Below are 21417 nucleotides of genomic sequence, written 5' to 3' on the forward strand. Positions count from 1 at the left end.
TTAAGTTCCCAATATAAAATTACTAAACATTCTGTAAGAAATGTACAAATAAATCAATAGGGTGGGAAAGAGAGAGGGAGGGAGAGAGAAAGAGAGTGACATGAGAGAGAGAGAGAGAGAGGGATGGAGGGAGAGAGACATGAGGGAGAGTGAGAGAGAGAGAGGGAGGACAGAGATGGAGAGAAACACACACACACACACATACACACACAGACAGACAGAGAGAGAGAGAAAACGCACTTAGGTAGGAACATTGCAAAAGATTATATTTTTTTATACTGAGAGTAGAATATTAAAGCAAAAGGGTTTTTTTATAAGAACTTTATAGGAATATTAATGCAAAGTTATGATCACAAGCCAACTCTTGAGTCTGTTACTTGGATCAATCCATTCCCGGCGTTTATAAGTATTGCCAGTAAGTCAGTAAATCGCTTTTTGACGGAGTTTGTTTTTTTCAAGGGCAATCACCTCTAAATCACGGCGCTTAAGAGCTTAGGTCTTGGATGCCTGAAAGAGAAGGCAGATCTCACCCACTCAGCAGTTTCTCAAAGCAGAGCCAGCTCATCCGAGACAGCCCTTGGGCAAGATCTGAATCTCTCCGCTTGCAGCACAGGAAAAAAAAATAGGGATATAAAGGCTTGAATCACAAGGGGGGGGAAGAATCCCCCAACACTCAAACTCCTTATTTGATGCGAAATTGATTTGTTAGTCAAAATGCTTTCTTTAAAATCAAACGCTCTCTTTATTTCAGGGCTAACACTCAAGTGTCATTTCACCCGTTTAGCGTGATTGATTTAATCCTGCTTTGCATGTTCTATAGAAAGTCTAGACCAGCGTTTCCTCAACCTTGGCCGCTTGAAGATGTCTGGACTTCAACTCCCAGAATTCCCCAGCCAGAAGTCTGGACATCTTTAAGCGGCCAAGGTTGAGGAGGCTGGGGAATTCTGGGAGTTGAAGTCTGGACATCTTCAAGCGGCCAAGGTTGAGAAACACTGGTCTAGAAAGTTCCCGTGAGCCTTTTGTACAATTTTAATAAATTGTTTATATGTGGTTTCTATGCATTCAATGCAGACGTACGTAGGATTTTCAAAAGGGTTACATATTTTAATGTCCTTGACTTACAACAGCCCGTTTAGTGATCCTTGCAACATCCCCCTTGACCCGTGGCCAAGATCCAGAAACTTGCCAACTGGCATGTCCTCACTGCAGTGATCCCCTTTTGCGACCTTCTCGACAAGCAGAGTCAATGGGGAAGCCGGATTCACTTAACAATTGTGTGACTAATTTAACAACTCCAGTGTTTCACTCAACAGCGGTGGCAAGAAAAATGGGGCAAAATTCACTTAACCAACATCTCGCTTAGCCGACAGAAATTTGGGGCACAGTTGTGGTCGTAAGCTGAGGATTACCTGGATAGGATCCTCTGCTTGGGCAGTGGGATGGACTGAAGACCTCCAAGGTCCCCTCTGCCTCTGTTATTGCGTTACGGGTGTTTTAAAATAGATATCTATTTTAAAACACCTGTAACGCAATAACAGAGGCAGAGGGGACCTTGGAGGTCTTCTAGTATATATATGTAGGTCTTTGGTTATTCAGGTTTCTTCCCGCGTAAAATTGGAGGTGTCTTGGTGACGTTTCGACGAAGTCTCATTCGTCATCTTCAGGCTTGTTTGCTCGGCTTCGTGCTTCCAGGAGCAATGTGAGATCTCGGCTTTGCTCCTGGAAGCACGAAGCCGAGCAAACCTGAAGATGACGAATGAAACTTTGTCGAAATGTCGCCAAGACACCTCCAATTTTATGCGGGAGAAAACCCGAATAACCAAAAACCTACATACTAACACACGCAAAAACCTCAGAAAACAAATATATGTATGTATGTATGTATGTATGTATGTATGTATGTATGTATTCAGGAAGACTGGCCATTCTCTATCTGAAAGTAATTATCAGTTTGTATCAAGGTCGACTCAGCCTTCCATTCTTCCAAGGTCGGTAAAATAAGGACCCAGATTGTTGGGGGCCAATATGCTGACATTTGTAAACCGCTTAGAGAGAGCTGTAAAAGCACTGTAATGCGGTATATAAGTCTAAGTGCTATTGCTATTCCTTCCTTCCTTCCTTCCTTCCTTCCTTCCTTCCTTCCTTCCTTCCTTCCTTCCTTCCTTCCTTCCTTCCTTCCTTCCTTCCTTCCCTCCCTCCCTCCCTCCCTCCCTCCCTCCCTTCCACAATGGTTAGAATGCAGTAATGCAGGCTGATTCTGCCCACAGTCTGGAGTTCGATCCTGACTGGCTCATGGTTGACTCAGCCTTCCGTCCTTCCGAGGTGGGTAAAATGAGGACCCAGATTGTTGGGGGCAAGAGGCTGACTCTGTAAACTGCTTAGAGGGAGCTGTAAAAGCACTATAAAGCGGTATGTATGTCTAAAAGCTACTGGTGATTAGGTGTGGTGGGGCAGTGGTTAGAATGCAGTATTGCAGGCTAACTCTGCCCACTGCCAGCAATTTGACTCAAGGTTGACTCAGCCTTCCATCCTTCCAAGGTCGGTAAAACCCAGATTTGGGGGGGGGGGGGGGATATGCTGACTCTGTAAACCGCTTAGAGAGGGCTGTAAATCACTGTGTGATGAGTATATGAGAGCTGTTGCTATTTGCTATTGTATGTTACCGAGAAGCAAAATAACATCATAGAGCAGGTATTTTCCCAACCTTGCTCTGCCAGGTAAATTCATTGTTCATTTCCTGAACGTATCCACATCCGTGTGCAAGCAGACAGCAAAGGCAGAACATTAAGTCCCCGATTATGACATGTTAATCTTTGCAAACAGGGAGCCGCCGGGCGAGTTGCGTTGCTGTTAGCAGCCCAATTCTGCAAAGCACTCGTACTGTGACCGTAATCACCGGCTCTTCAAACCCACGCACTTTCCACGAGCTTTACTCTCCCTGGGACTGGGGCTTCGGTTAAGCTTCTCCGAATGAGCAAAGGAGGGTTTCCTCATTGCTGCATTCTGCCTAGGGATCGGTATGCCGGAATTGAAAGAAGTAAATGACTTCACCTCTAAGCTTTCCCGTAGTTAACTGATGTGTAAGTCCCATTTAAATAGGTAGGACCTATCCATGCATAACCGTGGGTGGGGCCACACCTAGTAGGTTTCCTGTTTCCATTTGCAAGTTGAGGGGTTGAGCTAGTCCTATTTTAAGGGATCGAAGAGCTAAGGCAAAATCACATACAGATAGTCCTTGAGTTCGATTAACATATCTCTTGTGAGTAAGAATAGAATAGAATAGAATAGATCAGTGTTTTTCAACCTTTTTTGTGCAAAGGCACACTTTTTTCATGAAAAAAATCACGAGGCACACCACCATTAGAAAATGTTAAAAATTTTTAACTCTGTGCCTATATTGACTATATATAAAGTAATTTTCCCACGGCACACCTTACACTATGTCACGGCACACTAGTGTGCCGCGGCACAGTGGTTGAAAAACACTGGAATAGATGATAGTAAGAATATATAGCACATTATAGATAAACAATATTTGGTTATAAATAGCTAAGTATAAATAAATATAGAATTATACATAAAAATGGATAACGAATAAAGAGACCATGAATGTAAGATAGAAAGGTATAGAAAGGGAAAACATTAACGGCAAAGAAACCGATACGAAACTGCTGTATGATATATGATGGAACTTCTTGTCCCTAAGTTGTCTTAAGTCATGTGTTTGTTTTTGTTGATGTGTTTATGTGTGTAAAATAAAAACTTAAAAAAAAGAATGGAATAGAATAACAGAGTTGGAAGGGACCTTGGAGGTCTTCTAGTCCAATCCCCTGCTTAGGCAGGAAACCCTACACCACTTCAGACAAATGGTTATCCAACGTCTTCTTAAAGACTTCCAGTGTTGGAGCATTTACAACTTCTGGAGGCAACTTTTGTTCCACTGATTAATTGTTCTAACTGTCAGGAAATTTCTCCTTAATTCTAAGTTGCTTCTCTCCTTGATTAGTTTCCACCCATTGCTTCTTGTTCTACCCTCAGGTGCTTTGGAGAATAGCTTGACTCCCTCTTCTTTGGGGCAACCCCTGAGATATTGGAAGACTGCTATCATGTCTCCCCTGGTCCTTCTTTTCATCAAACTAGACCTACCCAGTTCCTGCAACCGTTCCTCGTATGCTTTAGCCTCCAATCCCCCAATCCTCTTTGTTGCTCTTCTCTGCACTCTTTCCAGAGTCTCCACATCTTTTTTACATCATGGCGACCAAAACTGGATGCTGTATTCCAAGTGTGGCCTTACCAAGCCCTTATAATGTGGTATCAACACTTGACGAGATCTTGATTCTATCCCTCTGTTGATGCAGCCTAGAACTGTGTTGACTTTTTTGGCAGCTGCTGCACCAAAGATATCTAGCGCCTTTTTAAGTTGGAAGTTTTGGTGTATGTTTTAAAAGTATATAAGGAACGATTGTCTCTGTAAAAATGTATTGTCAAAAGAAAAGAAAAAAACAACAACCTTGTTCCTCATACCCCAAGCCGGATTCCTACAAAGCGTCTTGTGTTGTTTTTGGCGAGGAGTTTGAAAAAGGAATCAAGATATTTGACTTGCGCTGACCTTTCTTCCTCTCCGAAGGGCCCAAGGAACCAGAAATAAAATTTAATCTTGTTTGTCAACAGGGCATGTCCTTATTGAGATTTCCATTGCTCAAAAGAAACTCAACGACAAGCTAGAAGAAAACGTGAGTAAATCTCCCCGCAGCGCTTTAAAATATTGTACAACTATTTTCATATGATGAAGCTCTACTAACCTTCTCGCCTTTCTGTCGGCTTTCTGTGACTACAGTTCAAGAAATTCCATAAAGAAATTATATCGGAGCTGGAGAAGAAAACCGAACTAGATGTAAAATATATGAACGTAAGTATATTAATTTTTTTTTAGTGCCGGAGAAGATTAAGTGAAAGCATTTGCTAGTTTCTTGGCAGCAGCCACGAATCAGCCGTGTTTCTGAGATGACCACCAACCTTCCTCATCCTCTGTAAAACCTAGGTATTTAGTCTATTGTGAGTAACATAGTTTTATGCTGGAACTGATGACGTTACCTAGTGGGGTCGTGCAATGTCTCCAAGAGAACCACCAAGTTCAGAGAGGACCAAGGAACACACACACACACACCAATTAATATAGTTTTAATTTGGAAGAAGCTGTGGATTCATTCTCTGGTTCAGGGGTAGGATTCAGCCGCTTCGGATCAGTTTGGGTGGACGGGATGCAATTTTACATCTGGTTTGCCAGGACTGGCTGGCCCCGCCCTCCATTCCCTCCCAGGAGTCTCCACGTGGCCTGTTTTGGATGCCAGATAAGTGCAGGGCCCGCGTGGAAGTTCTGGAAGGATGAAACACAGGCCTCCCAAAGGTTCCACAAGTCCAGAAATAGCCCCATTTCCTGCTTTCGGAGCCCTGGGGAGGCTGTTTTTGCCCTCCCAAAGGCTCGGGGAAAGACTCCGGAGCTTGGGGAGGGTGAAACCCTCCCCCTCACACACACACACCATGGTGCAGGAGGCCGAGTAGGCCACGCCCACCATAGCCACGCCCACCCAGCAACCAGGCAGAGTACCGTTGCTAAAATTTTTGAATCCCACCCCTGCTCTGGTTCCTTCTGTCAAGCGTTCTCCTGCTTTGATGTCAACCAAATCTAGGTATCCCTTTTTTTCACTGAGCAAGGTTGGAAATCCATATGCCTAAAGGGGAGATAAGATCTCCATGCATAAATAAGATAAATTAAAAGAAGGTAGCAAGAGCCGAGGTGGCGCAGTGGTTAAATGCAGCACTGCAGGCTACTTCAGCTGACTGCAGTTCTGCAGTTCGGCTGTTCAAATCTCACCGGCTCAAGGTTGACTCAGCCTTCCATCCTTCCGAGGTGGGTAAAATGAGGACCCGGATTGTTGTTGGGGGCAATATGCTGACTCTGTAAACCGCTTAGAGAGGGCTGAAAGCCCTATGAAGTGGTGTATAAGTCTAACTGCTATTGCTATTGCTATAAGAGATATGAAGAACCTCTTGCTTTCTACGAACAACTTCTCTTACTTCTATTTTTCTGCTCCCTCCTGCATGTTCCTTTCGTAATTTTTCAACGGGTTGGAGCATGTCCTAATAAACTATGATTATAATATGGTTATTCCCTACAGTTTCGGAAACGGCAGGGGACAATCTCCTCTTTTATTTAGCATCCCATTGTCAGCATCCTCCCCTAAGTAGGAGCCTGCAAGGACCAGATTCCCAACCTCAAAAGACCTCTGTGAGTTTTTCTCCTTCCAGGCTACCCTGAAGAGGTACCAGAACGAACACCGAAACAAATTGGATTCCTTGGAAAAATCTCAGGCCGAGCTGAAAAAAATCAGGCGGAAAAGCCAAGGGGGACGAAACGCCGTCAAGTACGAACATAGAGAATTTGAGGTTGGTATCTTCCACCAGCGGTGGGGATTCAACCGGTGTAACAACCGGCGGGCCAAAGTGGAAACTTGGCATCCATTCGCATGTAATCCAGATTCAAACCTTTTCTCCTCCTATTTGGAGTATCCCAAAGTGCCGTAAGATTTTTTTTTTTTTAAAGCATGCGTTTGGGGCTAAAGTTAAGTCTCTTGACACGAGGCGGCAAGAATATTTATAGGCCTTTTTTGCATGTCAACAGATAATCTCTCTGTCCTGGAAAAATTAATTGGCTATTGTGTAAATTGGCAGCTTTATCAAGGGAATACCTGCGTTGAAGGATAAATGATATTTGTGCGTGTTGATACAGAGTGGCAGAATGCGACCGGACTGCGCGCTTCTCTTTTGAGAAAAATTGAGAGTTTGAAGCGGCCGTTAAACTCAAGTTATACAAGAATCCCTGTTCACCAGGCCTTTCTTATACAGTACTAGCTGATATCCTGGCGTTGCCCGAGTTTTTATTTATCCTAATCCTGTATTAGACAGGATTTCTAATGTTGGTTTTTCCCCCTTGCCAGAGGGAGTACTGTGAAGCCATTACCATGGCAACTCCACTGCGCTGTACAGTAGAAGCCATTTTAAGGCACAACAGGCTGTATCTTAACACGACACACTAACTGAGGGGTGTTAGGGGTGTTCCCCCCACCAACATTTTTCTGCAGAGAGTAAGTCATCTATGTACCAAGTTTGACTGAAATTGCTCAAGGCGTTCCAGAGTTATGATGGATCATATACACACACACAGCCATTTTTAGATAGATAGATAGATAGATAGATAGATAGATAGATAGATAGATAGATAGATAGATAGATAGATAGATAGATAGATGATAGATAGATAGATTATATAGATAGATAGATAGATAGATAGATAGATAGATAGATTAGATAGATAGATAGATAGATGATAGAGAGAGAGAGATTGATAGATAGTTATAGAGCAAATTGATAGAGATAGATAGATAGATGATAGATAGATGATAGATAGATAGATAGATAGATAGATAGATAGATAGATAGAGATTGATAGATAGTTATAAAGCAAATTGATAGAGATAGATAGATAGATGATAGATAGATGATAGATAGATAGATAGATAGATAGATAGATAGATAGATAGATAGATAGATAGATAGAGATTGATTAGATAGTTATAGAGCAAATTGATAGAGATAGATGATAGATAGATGATAGATAGATAGATAGATAGATAGATAGATAGATAGATAGATAGATAGATAGATAGATAGATATTTTGTTAGCAATAGGGAGGATAGATAGATAAATATTAATAGCGATAGAGTAGATAGATGGATGGATGGCTGGAGGGAGGGAGGGAGGGAGAGAGAGAGAGAGATTCATTATTGGACTGTTGACGAGATAAGATTTCCTAGAAAATGGACTGGCAACATCTTAAATAGCACAAAGTGTGCGTCTGTTTGTGTGACTGTCTGAATCTGGTCTTTTCATGCTTTTATCTAGTATTTGGAAACCGTGAGCTCCCGACAGAGCGATATTCAAAGATTCATTGCGGAGGGTTGCAGAGAGGCCTTACTTGAAGAGAAGAAACGATTTTGCTTCCTGGTTGACAAGCACTGCAGTTTTGCGCAACGCCTCTTCCATTACCACGTGGAGGTGAGTGTGGAAGGAGGAGAAATTAAAACATGGCCTCCCCAAAGTTGGTCCGAAAACCTTTTGCCCCCGCGGGGCAAAAGGGTCATCCCAAACCGTAGCCAATTCCTAGACCCGCTCGAGAGAAATGTCTTTGTTTTCTTGTTATCTATTGACGAAATGTACCGCATGTATTTTCATCGTGGTCTCTGTAGTGCTCGGAGATACTTAGCCACAAGATGCCGGGGTGGTTGGCAACCTGCAGCGATGCAACCAAAGTTCCGCCGACTGTCATGAACATGATCGAAGAGATCAAGACACCGGGATCCCTTTCGATAGCGGGGACTCCCCTGCCTTCTCCGATGATCGAGAGGCGTAACCTGGTGAGATCCTCACTTCCGATTCTATTTCACCTTCGGAGCCGAGTTTAGGGAAAAGAGAGATGTGAGCAGAAGAATCAACATGATGGACCCAAATGTACAATTTAAACACCCAGAAGGCGTAAGGCGGGACTAGAACTCCCCATCTCCTGGTGATTGGCCCAAAGTCACCCAGCTGGCTTTCATGCCTAAGGCGGGACTAGAACTCCCCATACCCTGGTGATTGGCCCAAAGTCACCCAGCCACCTTTCATGCCTAAGGTGGGACTAGAACTCACCATCTCCTGGTGATTGGCCCAAAGTCACCCAGCTGGCTTTCATGCCTAAGGTGGGACTAGAACTCACCATCTCCTGGTGATTGGCCCAAAGTCACCCAGCCACCTTTCATGCCTAAGGCAGGACTAGAACTCCCAGTCTCCTGGTGATTAGCCCAAAGTCACCCAGCCGGCTTTCATGCCTAAGGTGGGACTAGAACTCACCATCTCCGGGTGATTGGCCCAAAGTCACCCAGCCGCCTTTCATGACTAAGGTGGGACTAGAACTCCCCATCTCCTGGTGATTGGCCCAAAGTCACCCAGCTGCCTTTCATGCCTAAGGTGGGGACTAGAACTCACCATCTCCAGGTGATTGGCCCAAAGTCACCCAGCCGGCTTTCATGCCTAAGGCGGGACTAGAACTCACCATCTCCTGGTGATTGGCCCAAAGTCACCCAGCCACCTTTCATGACTAAGGTGGGACTAGAACTCACCATCTCCGGGTGATTGGCCCAAAGTCACCCAGCCACCTTTCATGCCTAAGGCAGGACTAGAACTCCCAGTCTCCTGGTGATTGGCCCAAAGTCACCCAGCTGGCTTTCATGCCTAAGGTGAGACTAGAACTCACCATTTCCGGGTGATTGGCCCAAAGTCACCCAGCCGGCTTTCATGCCTAAGGCGGGACTAGAACTCACCATCTCCTGGTGATTGGCCCAAAGTCACCCAGCCACCTTTCATGCCTAAGGCAGGACTAGAACTCCCAGTCTCCTGGTGATTGGCCCAAAGTCACCCAGCTGGCTTTCATGCCTAAGGTGAGACTAGAACTCACCATTTCCGGGTGATTGGCCCAAAGTCACCCAGCCGGCTTTCATGCCTAAGGCGGGACTAGAACTCACCATCTCCTGGTGATTGGCCCAAAGTCACCCAGCCACCTTTCATGCCTAAGGTGGGACTAGAACTCCCCATCTCCTAGTCTCTAGTCTGTCACCTTAAATTCCACATGGAAACACACCTATGACTTTATGAATGTCTCAAATTGCACCAGCCCGTCTGATTTTTACCCTTATAAATGCAATTCCACCATGCATTCATTCCCCTTGCTGAGCTTCCTTATATTCTGGGACAGAATCAAAGCTGCAAAACCAGTGAATGAATCTAATTAAGGGGAGGGGGGGAACCTTTCAAAGGAAGCAATTCGATTGGGAGGAACTCAATAAAACCGCTGGCATTTATTCCTGTGCGTCGTTTCACAAGATTGACGCTCCACCTTTCGGTTGGCAGGTTGGGAACGATTACGATACCCTCCGAAGGCCTTCTCCTCAGGTGCCCCCGGCCCCTCCGGGGAGGGCTTACACCAGCCCCTTGGTCGATATGTTCAACACCCCGCCCGCCGTGCCAAAGACCCCTTCCGAGAAATTAAGCAACACAGCAGGTAAGCTTAACACCTATCGGTCTATCAAGATGGTCATTTTGTGCACAGGTTGTCCTCGACCTACGACCATTTAGTGACCGTTCAGAGTTACAATGGCACAGTTGACTTACGACTGTTTCTCACGCGTACGGCTGTTGAAGCATCCCCATGCTCAGGTGATCAAAATCCAGGCATTGGGCCACCGACTCCTGTGCGTGATGTGATAGTTGTGGTGTCCTGGGGTCAAAGGAGGAGCAAGATTCACTTAACAATCATGTTATTAACTTAACGACCGCAGTGATTCACTTAAGAACTGTGGCAAGGAAAGTCATAAAAGGGGGCAAAACTCACTAAACAAATTTCTCACTTAGCAATGGAAACTTTGTATTCGGTTCTGTTCGTAAGTCAAGGACTACCTATATATTAGAGAGAGAGAGAGAGAGAGAGAGAGAGAGAGAGAGAGAGAGAGAGAGAGAGATTGATGGATAGAGATAGATAGAGATAAATAGAAAGATTGATAGATAGATGGATAGATATATATAGATAGATATAAATAGAAAGATTGATAGATGGATGGATAGATAGATATTTAGAGAGATAACTAGATAGATAGAAAGAGGGAGAGATATTTAGATAGATAGATAGATAGATAGATAGATAGATAGATAGATAGATAGATAGATAGATAGATAGATAGATAGATAGATAGATAGATGATGGATGATAGATAGATAGATAGATAGATAGATAGATAGATAGATAGATAGATGATGGATGATAGATAGATAGATAGATAGATAGATAGATAGATAGATAGATAGATAGATAGATAGATAGATAGATAGATATAGATAGATGATAGATAGATAGATAGATAGATAGATAGATAGATAGATAGATAGATAGAGATATTTAGAGATAGAGATAGATAGATAATTTGTTAGCAATAGAGAGATAGAGATAGATGATAGAGAGAGAGAGATATGACAGATAGATAATAGAATGATAGAGAGAGAGAAAATAGAGATGATTATAGATAGATAATAGATTGATATAGATGAGAGAGAGAGAGAAAGAGAAAGAAAAAGAAGAAGAAAGAAATAAGAAAGAAAATAAATAAAATAAATTTTAAAAAATAATAAATGAAATAAATAAATAAATTCTGGGAAGAATTTTGTGAAACTTAAACCAGATTCTTTCACCCAGAACAGCCTGGGAGCCTTTGGCAAGCAGCCCATCAGGGTGAGCCCCCTCTGAAGGGTCCAAAATCCAGACAGAAGCTAAGCTGACCCAAGTTCATCTGTTTTGTGGCCACTAAGCCTCGGAGGAGGACATTGTTAGCTTGTTGCTCTCTGCTGAGCAATCCTATGATTAATGATGCTTTATTGCCCCTGTCTCTTCCTGTCTGTTTTCCTTTCTCACCATGTCCTGCAGATGATTCCAGCTTATTGCGATCTACCTCTATGGCCACTGGATTGAACATAATGAAGCGTCAGAAAGTGAAGACCATCTTCCCGCACACCGCTGGAAATAACGAGACTCTCCTCAGTTTCGCCCAGGGCGACCTTATCACGCTGCTCGTGTCGGAGGAAAGAGACGGCTGGCTGTACGGAGAACACGACCTCACAAAAGTGTATGTCAGGGCTTCCCAAACTTTTTCGTTCCTTACCCCAAACCACTTCTCAGCAAATCTTATCCACTCATAACCAGTGGTGAGATTCAAATCATTTAACAACCGGTTCGCCCCGGGTCAGGTTGGCCGTTGTGGGAGGCGTGGCCCATCCCCGTTCCCCAGCTCCGCTGCACCAGTGGTGGGTTGCAGGCGGTACGGCCCAGTACGGGCATATTGGAGCCTTCCCAGAGAACTTGGTACCGTTCTGGTATGGTGCTCAGGAGGGCCCACTCGCCTGCCCGAGCTCCTTACTGTTCTTTTAAGTCTTTGGTGCTTCTGTGTACGGCACATACAGCACCTGTGCAACACTCCGCTGAGCAGCTGGGAACAGGCTCCAGCTGTTCTTCTGCCTCACTGATGTCTGACTCTGAAGGCAGCTGATAACTGGCATATGGCCCTGGCCCCCTCTCTGCCTCCGACACAGAGCCCTCCTCAGAGCCTTCCCCAGACTCCAGGACTGGCCCAGGTTCCTCCCCAACCTCCTCACTGTCCGAATCTGCTGCCAGCTCCACTGGCGGGCCACAACAGTCTGTTCCTTCAGCAGTTGCAACTTTGAATGGTCGCTGAATGACTGGTCGTAACTGGAGGACTACCCATATTATAAAAACAATGGGGTGGGAGCAGGAGAAACAAGGTCAGAGAGCACCAAGGACCCCGACAAATGTCTTCTCTTATTGTATACAGCCCATCTTAAGGGTTTCTTCAAATCGGTAATTTATTGCTTTCTAGGAAAGGCTGGTTCCCATCCTCCTATACGAAGCCCTTTGAAGGTCCATCAGAAGAGACCCTGCGCATCCCGGTGCCAAGGTAATGTTGGGTTGGCATAGAAGCTCTTAAGAACCGAGTTGAAGGATCTGTCGATTCTTGTTGGGCTATATGGAGTCCTGGTGGCGCAGTGGTTAGAATGTAGTATTGCAGGCTGACTCTGCCGACTGCCAGCAGTTCGATCCTGATCGGCTGCAGGTCGACTCAGCCTTCCATCCTTCTGAGGTTGGTAAAATGAGGATCCAGATTGCTGGGGGAAAGAGGCTGACTCTGTAAAACCGCTTAGAGAGGGCTGTGAAGCAGTATATAAGTCTATTGCTATCTTCCTGCCTGCCTGCCTGCCTGCCTGCCTGCCTGCCTGCCTTCCTTCCTTCCTTCCTTCCTTCCTTCCTTCCTTCCTTCCTTCCTTCCTTCCTTCCTTCCTTCCTTTTTTCCATGGTGCGCAGTGGTTAGAACTCAGTATTGCAGGCTAATCCTGCTGACTCTGCCCACTGTCAGCAGTTCAATCCTGACCAGTTTCAGATTGACTCAGCTTTCCATCCTTCCGAGGTGGGTAAAATGAGGAGCCAGATTGCTGGGGGAAAGAGGCTGACTCTGTAAACTGCTTAGAGAGAGCTGTGAAACATTGTGAAGCGGTATATAAGTCTATTCCTTCCTTCCTTCCTTCCTTCCTTCCTTCCTTCCTTCCTTCCTTCCTTCCTTTTTTCCATGGTGCGCAGTGGTTAGAACGCAGTATTGCAGGCTAATTCTGCTGACTCTGCCCACTGTCAGCAGTTCGATCCTGACCAGTTTCAGATTGACTCAGCTTTCCATCCTTGCGAGGTGGGTAAAATGAGGATCCAGATTGTTGGGGGCAAGAGGCTGACTCTGTAAACCGCTAAGAGAGGGCTGTAAAAGTACTGTGAAGCGGTATATAAGTCTAAGTGCAATTGTTATGAACAGTGGTTTCTCTCTTCGTTAGCCCCGCGCCCATCCGAAGTGTCAGCTCTGTCAACTTAACCAACAGAGAAAACCCCATCCTGCCCCCACCGGATTACGTCTTACTTGGGCCAATCAAACCAGCTTCAGAACCAAAACTTGAAACTTCGAAAACCACAGCAGCTCAAGGAGAAAGTATCTCTCTTGTAAGTAGACCGACCAGTTTTGTCCAATTAAAAAAACAACAACCAGCTTGTGAAAATACTTTTGCTGACGGATTTTATCCGGCTATCCGAGTAACGCCAGGCTGAACCTAACTTTTTGAACTTGCTAGTTATATCTTAAATTTTAGCTATTACAGGTAATCCTTGATGGTTTGTTTAGTGGCCTTTCAAAGTTACAACGGCACTGAAAAAACTGGAGTATGACCATTTTTCACACTTACGACGGTTGCAGTCACCCCAGGGTGACTTTGGCGACCCTCTGACAAGCAAACTCCACGGGGGGCAGCCAGATTCACTTAACAACTGTGTTCCTAATTTCAACAACGGCGGTTCAGTTTAAAGCAGATTATTTCTCTCTCTGGGCACAACGAGAATATATCTGCCGAATAAAGCTCCACATTGGCAACATGAAAGGCATCCGGCCAAGAAACACTCCGCTAGCTCCAAAGTCCACCCGCAAGGGATTATGGAGCCGTTCAATGATGATGATGAATTCAGTTTAACAAAGGTAGCAACAAAAGTCGTAAAACGGGGCTCAACTCACTTAACAAATTTCTCACTTAACAACGTACATTCTCAATTGTGGTTGTAAACTGAGGAGTACCTGTAATTAGGAAGGGGGGAGAAATCTACTCCTTGTTTCAGTTGCATTTTACAAGCTCAGCATCGCCGTGACAATTATAGTGTTCCAATATCTCAGGGGTTGCCACCAAGAAGAGGGAATCAAACTATTCTCCAAAGCACCCGAGGGCAGGACAAGAAGCTATGGGTGGAAACTAATCAAGGAGTGAAGCAACTTAGAACTAAGGAAGAATTTCCTGACAGAACAATTAATCAGTAGAACAGAAGTTGCCTCCCGGAAGTTGTGAATGCTCCAACACTGGAAGTCTTTAAGAAGATGTTGGATAGCCATTTGTCTGAACCGATATAGGGTTTCCTGCCTAGGCAGGGGGTTGGACTAGAAGACCTCCAAGGTCCCTTCCAATCTGCTATTATATTGTATTGTACTGTGACAGAAACATGTGAAAATTTTTCACACTTATGACTGTTGCAGCATCCCCATGGTTACATGATCAAAATTTGGGCGCTTGGCAAACTCACTCAGACTTATAATGGTTGCAGAGTCCTGGGGGGGGAGGGAGGATCACCTGCCCCCTTTTGCGACCTTCTGACCAGCTATGGGGAAGCCAGATTCATTAACAACCATGTTACAAACTTAACAACTCTTATCCCCCTTACACATAAATTATGAGGATGTTTCAACTTGTAGAACATCCTCATAATTTATGTGACGGGTCTTTAGACAATATCTACAGACCCCTCACATCCTGGACATAAATTGTTTCAACTTCGATCCTCAAAATGACACTATAAGTCAATTATAATGTTCCAATATCTCAGGGGCTGCCACAAAGAAGAGGGAGTCAAAAGTATTCTCCAATAGTTGGCACCTGAGGGCAGGACAAGAAGCAATGGGTGGAAACTAATCAAGGAGAGAAGCAACTTAGAACTAAGGAGAAATTTCCTGACAGTTAGAGCAATTAATCAGTGGAACAACTTGCCTCCAGAAGTTGTGAATGCTCCAACACTGGAAGTCTTTAAGAAGATGTTGGATAGCCATTTGTTTGAAATGGAAATAGGCTTTCCTGCCTAAGCAGGGGGTTGGACTAGAAGACCTCCAAAGTCTCTTCCAACTCTGTTATTCTAAATACCGTCCCAGTGTTAGCACAGACAGACCTCACAGCAGAGAGCTAAAAAGTTGCTTCAAACCTTTTGTGTTGCCCGCCGCAAAGGAGAGAGATTTGGTTCAGGTGCAGTTTTAAACCTTTAAAATGACATTTGAAGGTTTTGAACAAAGCAGACCTCTCAGAGGTCAAGAGAAGGCTTGTAAATTTCTGGTATTGTCACCCTGTTTGTTCAAGAGGTACATCAAATCAACCAGCCAGGGAAACTGCCATAAAGTCAAGCTGGAAAGCAGGCACTAAATAGCGGCATTTGTAAACATCTGGATTCTCTTAGCAGTTTTTGCCCCTTTTCAAACAATGAGGTTGTTTTGCAGTGAAAGGTACTGAAAGCATTCCTGGCTGTGATTTATAGCATTCATTTATTATCGCTTCGGTCCGAAAAAATAGGAATCAAACAGAAAACTTCACCTATAATGCTTAGGTGTTATGGGAAAGCTGGAGTGCCACCTTCTGGTCTCGAGGGGCTATTGCAGTCTAGGTGTTAGTGAAAGTGGAATATATGAAATTAGCAAGAGGAAATTGACTCTCTTTGAAATCATCAGCCGTTGTGATGAGATAAGTTTCCCTGAATCACACCCTCATTATTCAAAACAAGGAAGGTTTAAAGTCAGAAATGATTACAAAGGATCACCCTGCAATGCTTGTTTATTGCTTTTTTTCAGTCCTAAAACTAATAGCAATCAGTCTGAACTACAAATTGAAAAAAATGAAATTCTGCATGAATAGACCAAAATAGAGTAAAAATAAAAAGTCGTTAGCATAGAACAGTGTTTCCCAAACTTTTGACATATGTGTCCCCCTTCTATAATTTTCGTAACGCTGAGTACCCCTCATAAAAAAACATATGCTTTAATAAAAATAATCTCTGTTGGGGATAAAAATTGTATTTTATAAAAATAATCAAAATCAGTGGAACTTACTAACACGATAACAGGCGCCCGGAACTAACTATTAAAGAAGTAAGTTGTCTCTGTAACGAAGTGCAGTATATTCACGGCGTGTCACGCCTCACAAGACTGTCTAACCGTTAGATAACACTGCAATTCTCCGGCGTTTAAACAGCTCCGCGGCTCAACGTCAACTGTTAATGTTCCCGCAGTTTAAAAATGGCCGAACCCGAGCTGCGCAAAGGATGTGCAGAAGTTCCCGCCATAATGAGTTGCGATACGATGTACGATGGCCCCAGTTCCCATGTAAAAACTGCGATACACGCCTATTTCTTTCCTTGTTCTGTGGGCGCAGCTAAGCACGGTGCAGTGGATATTCCCACGTGATCCCCACCAAACTCCGGTGCAACGCGTACCCACACCAAACTCTTCCTGCGCCCCTGGGGGTACGCGTACCACACTTTGGGAAACGCGTAGAATGACCAATCAGGAGAGGCATAGAAAATTGTGGTGGAGAGTGCGACTGTTTTAAGTCAAGGTTTTCCAACCTTGGCAACTTCAAACTCTGTGGACTTCAACTCCCAGGATTCCCCCACTATTCATGAATTCCGTGACCCATCAAAACCGCGCTCGACTAAAACCATGCCCGATTAAACCGCATCGCTGACGTCATCAACAGGGTGACAACAGCCAGCGCGGAGAAAGAAGGGCACTTTAAAAAGCGCTTTGAAAGCAAGCCGATTCAACTTAAGGTAAGGGTTAGGTTTAGGGTTAGGGTTAGGTTTAGGGTTAGGTTAAGGGTTAGGGTTAGGGTTAGGTTAAGGGTTAGGATTAGGGTTAGGTTAAGGGTTAGGTTTAGGATTAGGTTTAGGTTAAGGGTTAGGTTTAGGATTAGGTTTAGGGGGGTTAGGTTTAGGTTTAGGGGTTAATTTTAGGTTTAGGGTTTACAGCGTGCTTCTGTCTCCGCGCTGTTGTCAGCGACGCGGTTTAGTCGGGCGCGGTTTAGTCGGGCGCGGTTTAGTCAAGCGTGGTTTTGTGGGTGAACCCATGAATTCTGGGAGTTGAAATCCACACTTCTTCAGGCTCCCCGACATGATGGCTGGGGGAAATCTGGGAGTTGAAGTCCACACATCTTGGGGCTCCCCAACTTTCTGGTTTGGGGAGTTCTGGGAGTTGAAATCGACATCTTCGGGTGCCCCAGCTTCTTGACTGTGGAATTCCGGCAGTTGAAATCAGGGTTGGAATTGAAAAATTTTAGCAACCAGTTCTCTACCCGGTGGCTGGGTGGGCGTGGTCATTGGGGGCATGGCCAGTCGGATTCCTGCACCACAGCATTGGGTGGGGCATTTTCACCCTCCCTAGGATTTCCTTGAGCCTCTTGGAGGGTTAAAACGGCCTCTCCGGAGGCTGGAAATGGACCCATTTCTGTACCTCTGATAGGCTCGCTTTTCGCCCTCCCAGATCCTGTGTGTGCATCCTGCACTTACCTACATCCAAAATGTGCTCTGTGGAAACTCCTGGGAGGGGAGGAGAAGAGATGGGTGGGTGGGGTCAGCCAGTCCTTGCAAACTACTGTTTCGGCGAACCAGATAATAATTAACATCCGGTTTGCCCGAACCAATCCGAGCCGGCTGAATCCTACCCCTGGTTGAAATCCATACATTTCCCGGGTCCCCAACGTGCTTAATTGGACCTTTAAAGTCCCCTTCCTGCTTATTCCTTTTGTTTGAATGGCCTCCCTTTTCTCCTCGTGACCTCAAGACTGGACTACTGCAATGCGCTCTACATGGGGCAGCCCTTGAAGAGTATTCGGAGACTTCAACTCGTCCAGAACGCAGCTGCGCGAGCGATTGTGGGTGCACCTTGGTATACCCACGTTACACCTATCCTCCGCGAGCTGCACTGGTTACCGATTAGTCTCCGGATATGCTTCAAAGTGCTAGTCGTAACTTATAAAGCCCTTCATGGTATTGGATCTGGGTACTTGAGAGACCGCCTGCTGCCAATTACCTCCCATAGACCTGTTAGATCGCACAGGATCGACCTCCTCCGGGTTCCGTCTACCAGCCAATGCCACCTGGCTACTACCCGGGGGAGGGCCTTCTCTGTTGCAGCTCCGGCCCTCTGGAATGAACTCCCCGCAGGGATTCGGACCCTCACCTCTCTCCAGGCCTTCCGAAAAGCCGTCAAAACCTGGCTTTGCCGGCAGGCCTGGGGTTGATGAGTTCCCCTCCCCTCTCGACTTGTATGGTTGTGTGATTCTTGGTTATTTTAATTACTTGTATTCTGTTCTATGTTCCCCTTTTCCCCTTTTGAGTTGTTCGCCGCCCTGAGTCCCTCCCGGAGAAGGGCGGCATACAAATAATAAATTTCAATTCAATTCCTGTACTCAGCAGTTACCATTTTTGTTTCTTCCCCCAGAAACCGAACATGAACGGCATCATGAAACCGCCATTTCTAAGGTAAGTTGGAATCGTGCAATATCACTGAAAACATGCAAGAAACTCAAACAATAACAACAACCCCAGCCTTGGTTTATCTTTCCACGAGGTCTTCTTGGGGGAAACAATTTGGGTGGCCTTAATCACATTCCTGGGCATGGATTGAAACCATCCGAAAATAACCAAAAAATTGTGTGTCTTACAGTGGCGAAAACCCTTTTGCAACCGTCAAACTCCGACCAACAATCACCAACGACAGATCGGCGCCAATCCTTCGATGAGCGGCATTGGAAACAACCCAATTTTTTTTTAAAACCCTACTACCTTGTCAACATTGCACAGCCCCTATCCCACCCTGCGGTCCTTCGCATTTGGGATTGGTTTCCGAATTCACCGCCCACTCGGGTAGCCATGCTGTCTTCGGCAATATGATTTCCAAGTACCTTCTGGGATTGTTTTTAAAACCTTTTATTTAAATGTAATTAATGTGTACAGCAGCAGCAAATTGCCAAAGTTTCTGACTTTTTATTATCAATTACTATTGTTACTATTTTATTATTTTAGCTTTTGGTTTCTGCTAATTATCGATGGCTGAAGACGCCTGCAGATTTGCTTTGATTTTAGAAGCGTGCCTTGTTTAGAAAGACCGAAATTATGTTTAGGAAAGCAGAAATAGGCCAGATAGGGAAACCAGCAAAACTGATCCTTTAGTCTTCTCTTCTTCTTGCCAGCATCGCTGCTTAGATTTCTGTGCCAACGGTGTGATTTAATCTTTATGGATCAGTTTAGTTTTTGCTTGTACAATTTGCTTAAGAGAGATACGAGGATAGCTGCTTTTTAAACAGGCAACCCATTTAAGGATGGCCTAACAGAATATCATGCCAAATAATATTTTCATTACATAAGATAAAATGTCTTAAGGGATACAGTAATAATAATAATAATAAATATTATGACAAGAACAATGGGGCAATTCTTTCATTGGTTTAAGGTTGGCCTTACAGAATATCATGCCAAATAATATTTTCATTACATAAGATAAAATGTCTTAAGGGGTACAGCAATAATAATAATAAATGTTATGATCAGAACAATGGGGCAATTCTTTCATTGGTTTGCAGTGCATAAAAGCTGTGTCTATTTTTATGATTTCTTCCTTTGAGCAGGATTTTATTTGAGGGGTCCCTGGGGGTCTCTAAGCTGGGTTGTTCTCTTGCAAACATTTCGTTACCCAAACTAGTGACATCATCCCAGTGGTGGGTTTCAAAAATTGTTCGAACCTACTCTGTGGGTGTGGCCTCTTTTGTGGGAGTGGCTTGCCGCCCATGTGACCGGATGGGAGTGGCTTGCCGCCCACGTGGCATTATGAATTAATGAATTATGAAATTATGAATTAGTACTTAGGTCAGTCCAAATAGCTATTCAGAAACTCTGGCATTGAAGCATGCAGGTCTTAAAGCTGTCAAGTTACAAGATCCTTGCACCCCTAACCCTTTAGAGAGAAAAAAACCCAGGGGTGTTCAAACTTGACAGCTTTAAGACTTGTGGACTTCAACTCCCAGAATTCCTCCTCCAGTCACGTTGGCTCAGGAACTCTGGCATTTGAAGCATGCAAGTCTTAAAGCTCTCAAGTTACAAGACCCTTGCACCCCTAACCCTTCAGCAGTGGTGGGTTTCAAAAATATTTGGAACCTCTTCTGTAGGTGTGGGCCTGCTTTCCGGGTCCACTGGTGGAACCTCTTCTAACCGGTTCGGTAGATTTGACGAACCGGTTCTACCAAATAGGTGCGAACTGGTAGGAACCCACCTCTGCATTATCCGTGCTAACGCTGATGGCTCATGAAATCTGCAACTTTGCAAGGAAACCACCAAGCTCAGGGAGCACCCAAAAAACTCCTCACTTCAACCCTGAGTTACAAATATTCTCCTGTATAGGTAAAGGTTCCCCTCGCACGTATGTGTTAGTTGTTCCCGATTCTAGGGGGCAGTGCTCATGTTTCAAAGCCAAAGAGCCAGCGCTGTCCGAAGACGTCTCCATGGTCATGTGGCCGGCGTGACTCAACGCTGAAGGCCCACGGAACAGTTAGCTTCCCACCAAAGGTGGTTCCTATTGTTCTACTTGCATTTTTTACGTGCGTTCGAATTACTAAGTTGGCAGAAGCTGGGACAAGTCACGGGAGCTCACCCCGTTATGCGGTGTGAGGGATTCGAACCGCCGATTTGCCAACCTTTCTGATCAAGCAGCTCAGCCTCTTAGCCACTGCGTCCCTAAATTCTCTTTTATAGGATGCTGTTATAACAGGATTGTCTGAAACCAGCCCTTTTGACCATGGATGATTGGAAAGGAAGCATTAAAGGGAAGGTTATTTTCCCCCGTTGAATTTGGTCTCCTTTTCAGAGTCATTTTCGAGTCCCTTCACTTTACTTGACAAGGATTTTCAGAAGTGATTCGTTATTGCCGCCTTCCTAGGGCTGAGAGAAAGTGACTGGCCCAAAGTCACCCAGCCAGCTTTCATATCTAGGTGGGACTAGAACTCTCAAGTCTCCTGGCGATTGGCCCAAAGTCACCCAGCCGGCTTTCATGCCTAAGGTGGGACTAGAACTCTCAAGTCTCCTGGCGATTGGCCCA

At 44.8% G+C, this 21417-nt stretch overlaps 1 protein-coding gene across 2 annotated transcripts in view; it reads left to right on the top strand.

Moving 5' to 3' along the window:
• The window catches only part of BAIAP2L1 (BAR/IMD domain containing adaptor protein 2 like 1), a 58466-nt gene extending 38713 nt beyond the window's left edge, over nucleotides 1–19753 (top strand). Inside the window, exons 4-14 of one of the 2 annotated variants that reach the window (XM_087729426.1) lie at nucleotides 4672–4733; nucleotides 4838–4909; nucleotides 6310–6447; nucleotides 7964–8116; nucleotides 8308–8475; nucleotides 10007–10157; nucleotides 11571–11769; nucleotides 12538–12615; nucleotides 13535–13697; nucleotides 18769–18809; nucleotides 18994–19753. In XM_087729426.1, the coding sequence (XP_087585552.1) occupies nucleotides 4672–4733; nucleotides 4838–4909; nucleotides 6310–6447; nucleotides 7964–8116; nucleotides 8308–8475; nucleotides 10007–10157; nucleotides 11571–11769; nucleotides 12538–12615; nucleotides 13535–13697; nucleotides 18769–18809; nucleotides 18994–19069 (1301 nt within the window). In that variant the 3' untranslated portion in view covers nucleotides 19070–19753. The remainder of the gene's footprint in view (nucleotides 1–4671; nucleotides 4734–4837; nucleotides 4910–6309; nucleotides 6448–7963; nucleotides 8117–8307; nucleotides 8476–10006; nucleotides 10158–11570; nucleotides 11770–12537; nucleotides 12616–13534; nucleotides 13698–18768; nucleotides 18810–18993) is intronic. The other variant, XM_087729428.1, reaches the window with a different exon arrangement.
• Nucleotides 19754–21417: the final 1664 nt, after the last annotated feature.

The sequence above is a fragment of the Thamnophis sirtalis genome, unplaced genomic scaffold (assembly GCF_051295495.1).
Source record: "Thamnophis sirtalis isolate CommonGarterSnake01/CBP01778 unplaced genomic scaffold, rThaSir2_p1.2 scaffold_14, whole genome shotgun sequence".
NCBI classification, from domain to species: Eukaryota; Metazoa; Chordata; class Lepidosauria; order Squamata; family Natricidae; genus Thamnophis; species Thamnophis sirtalis.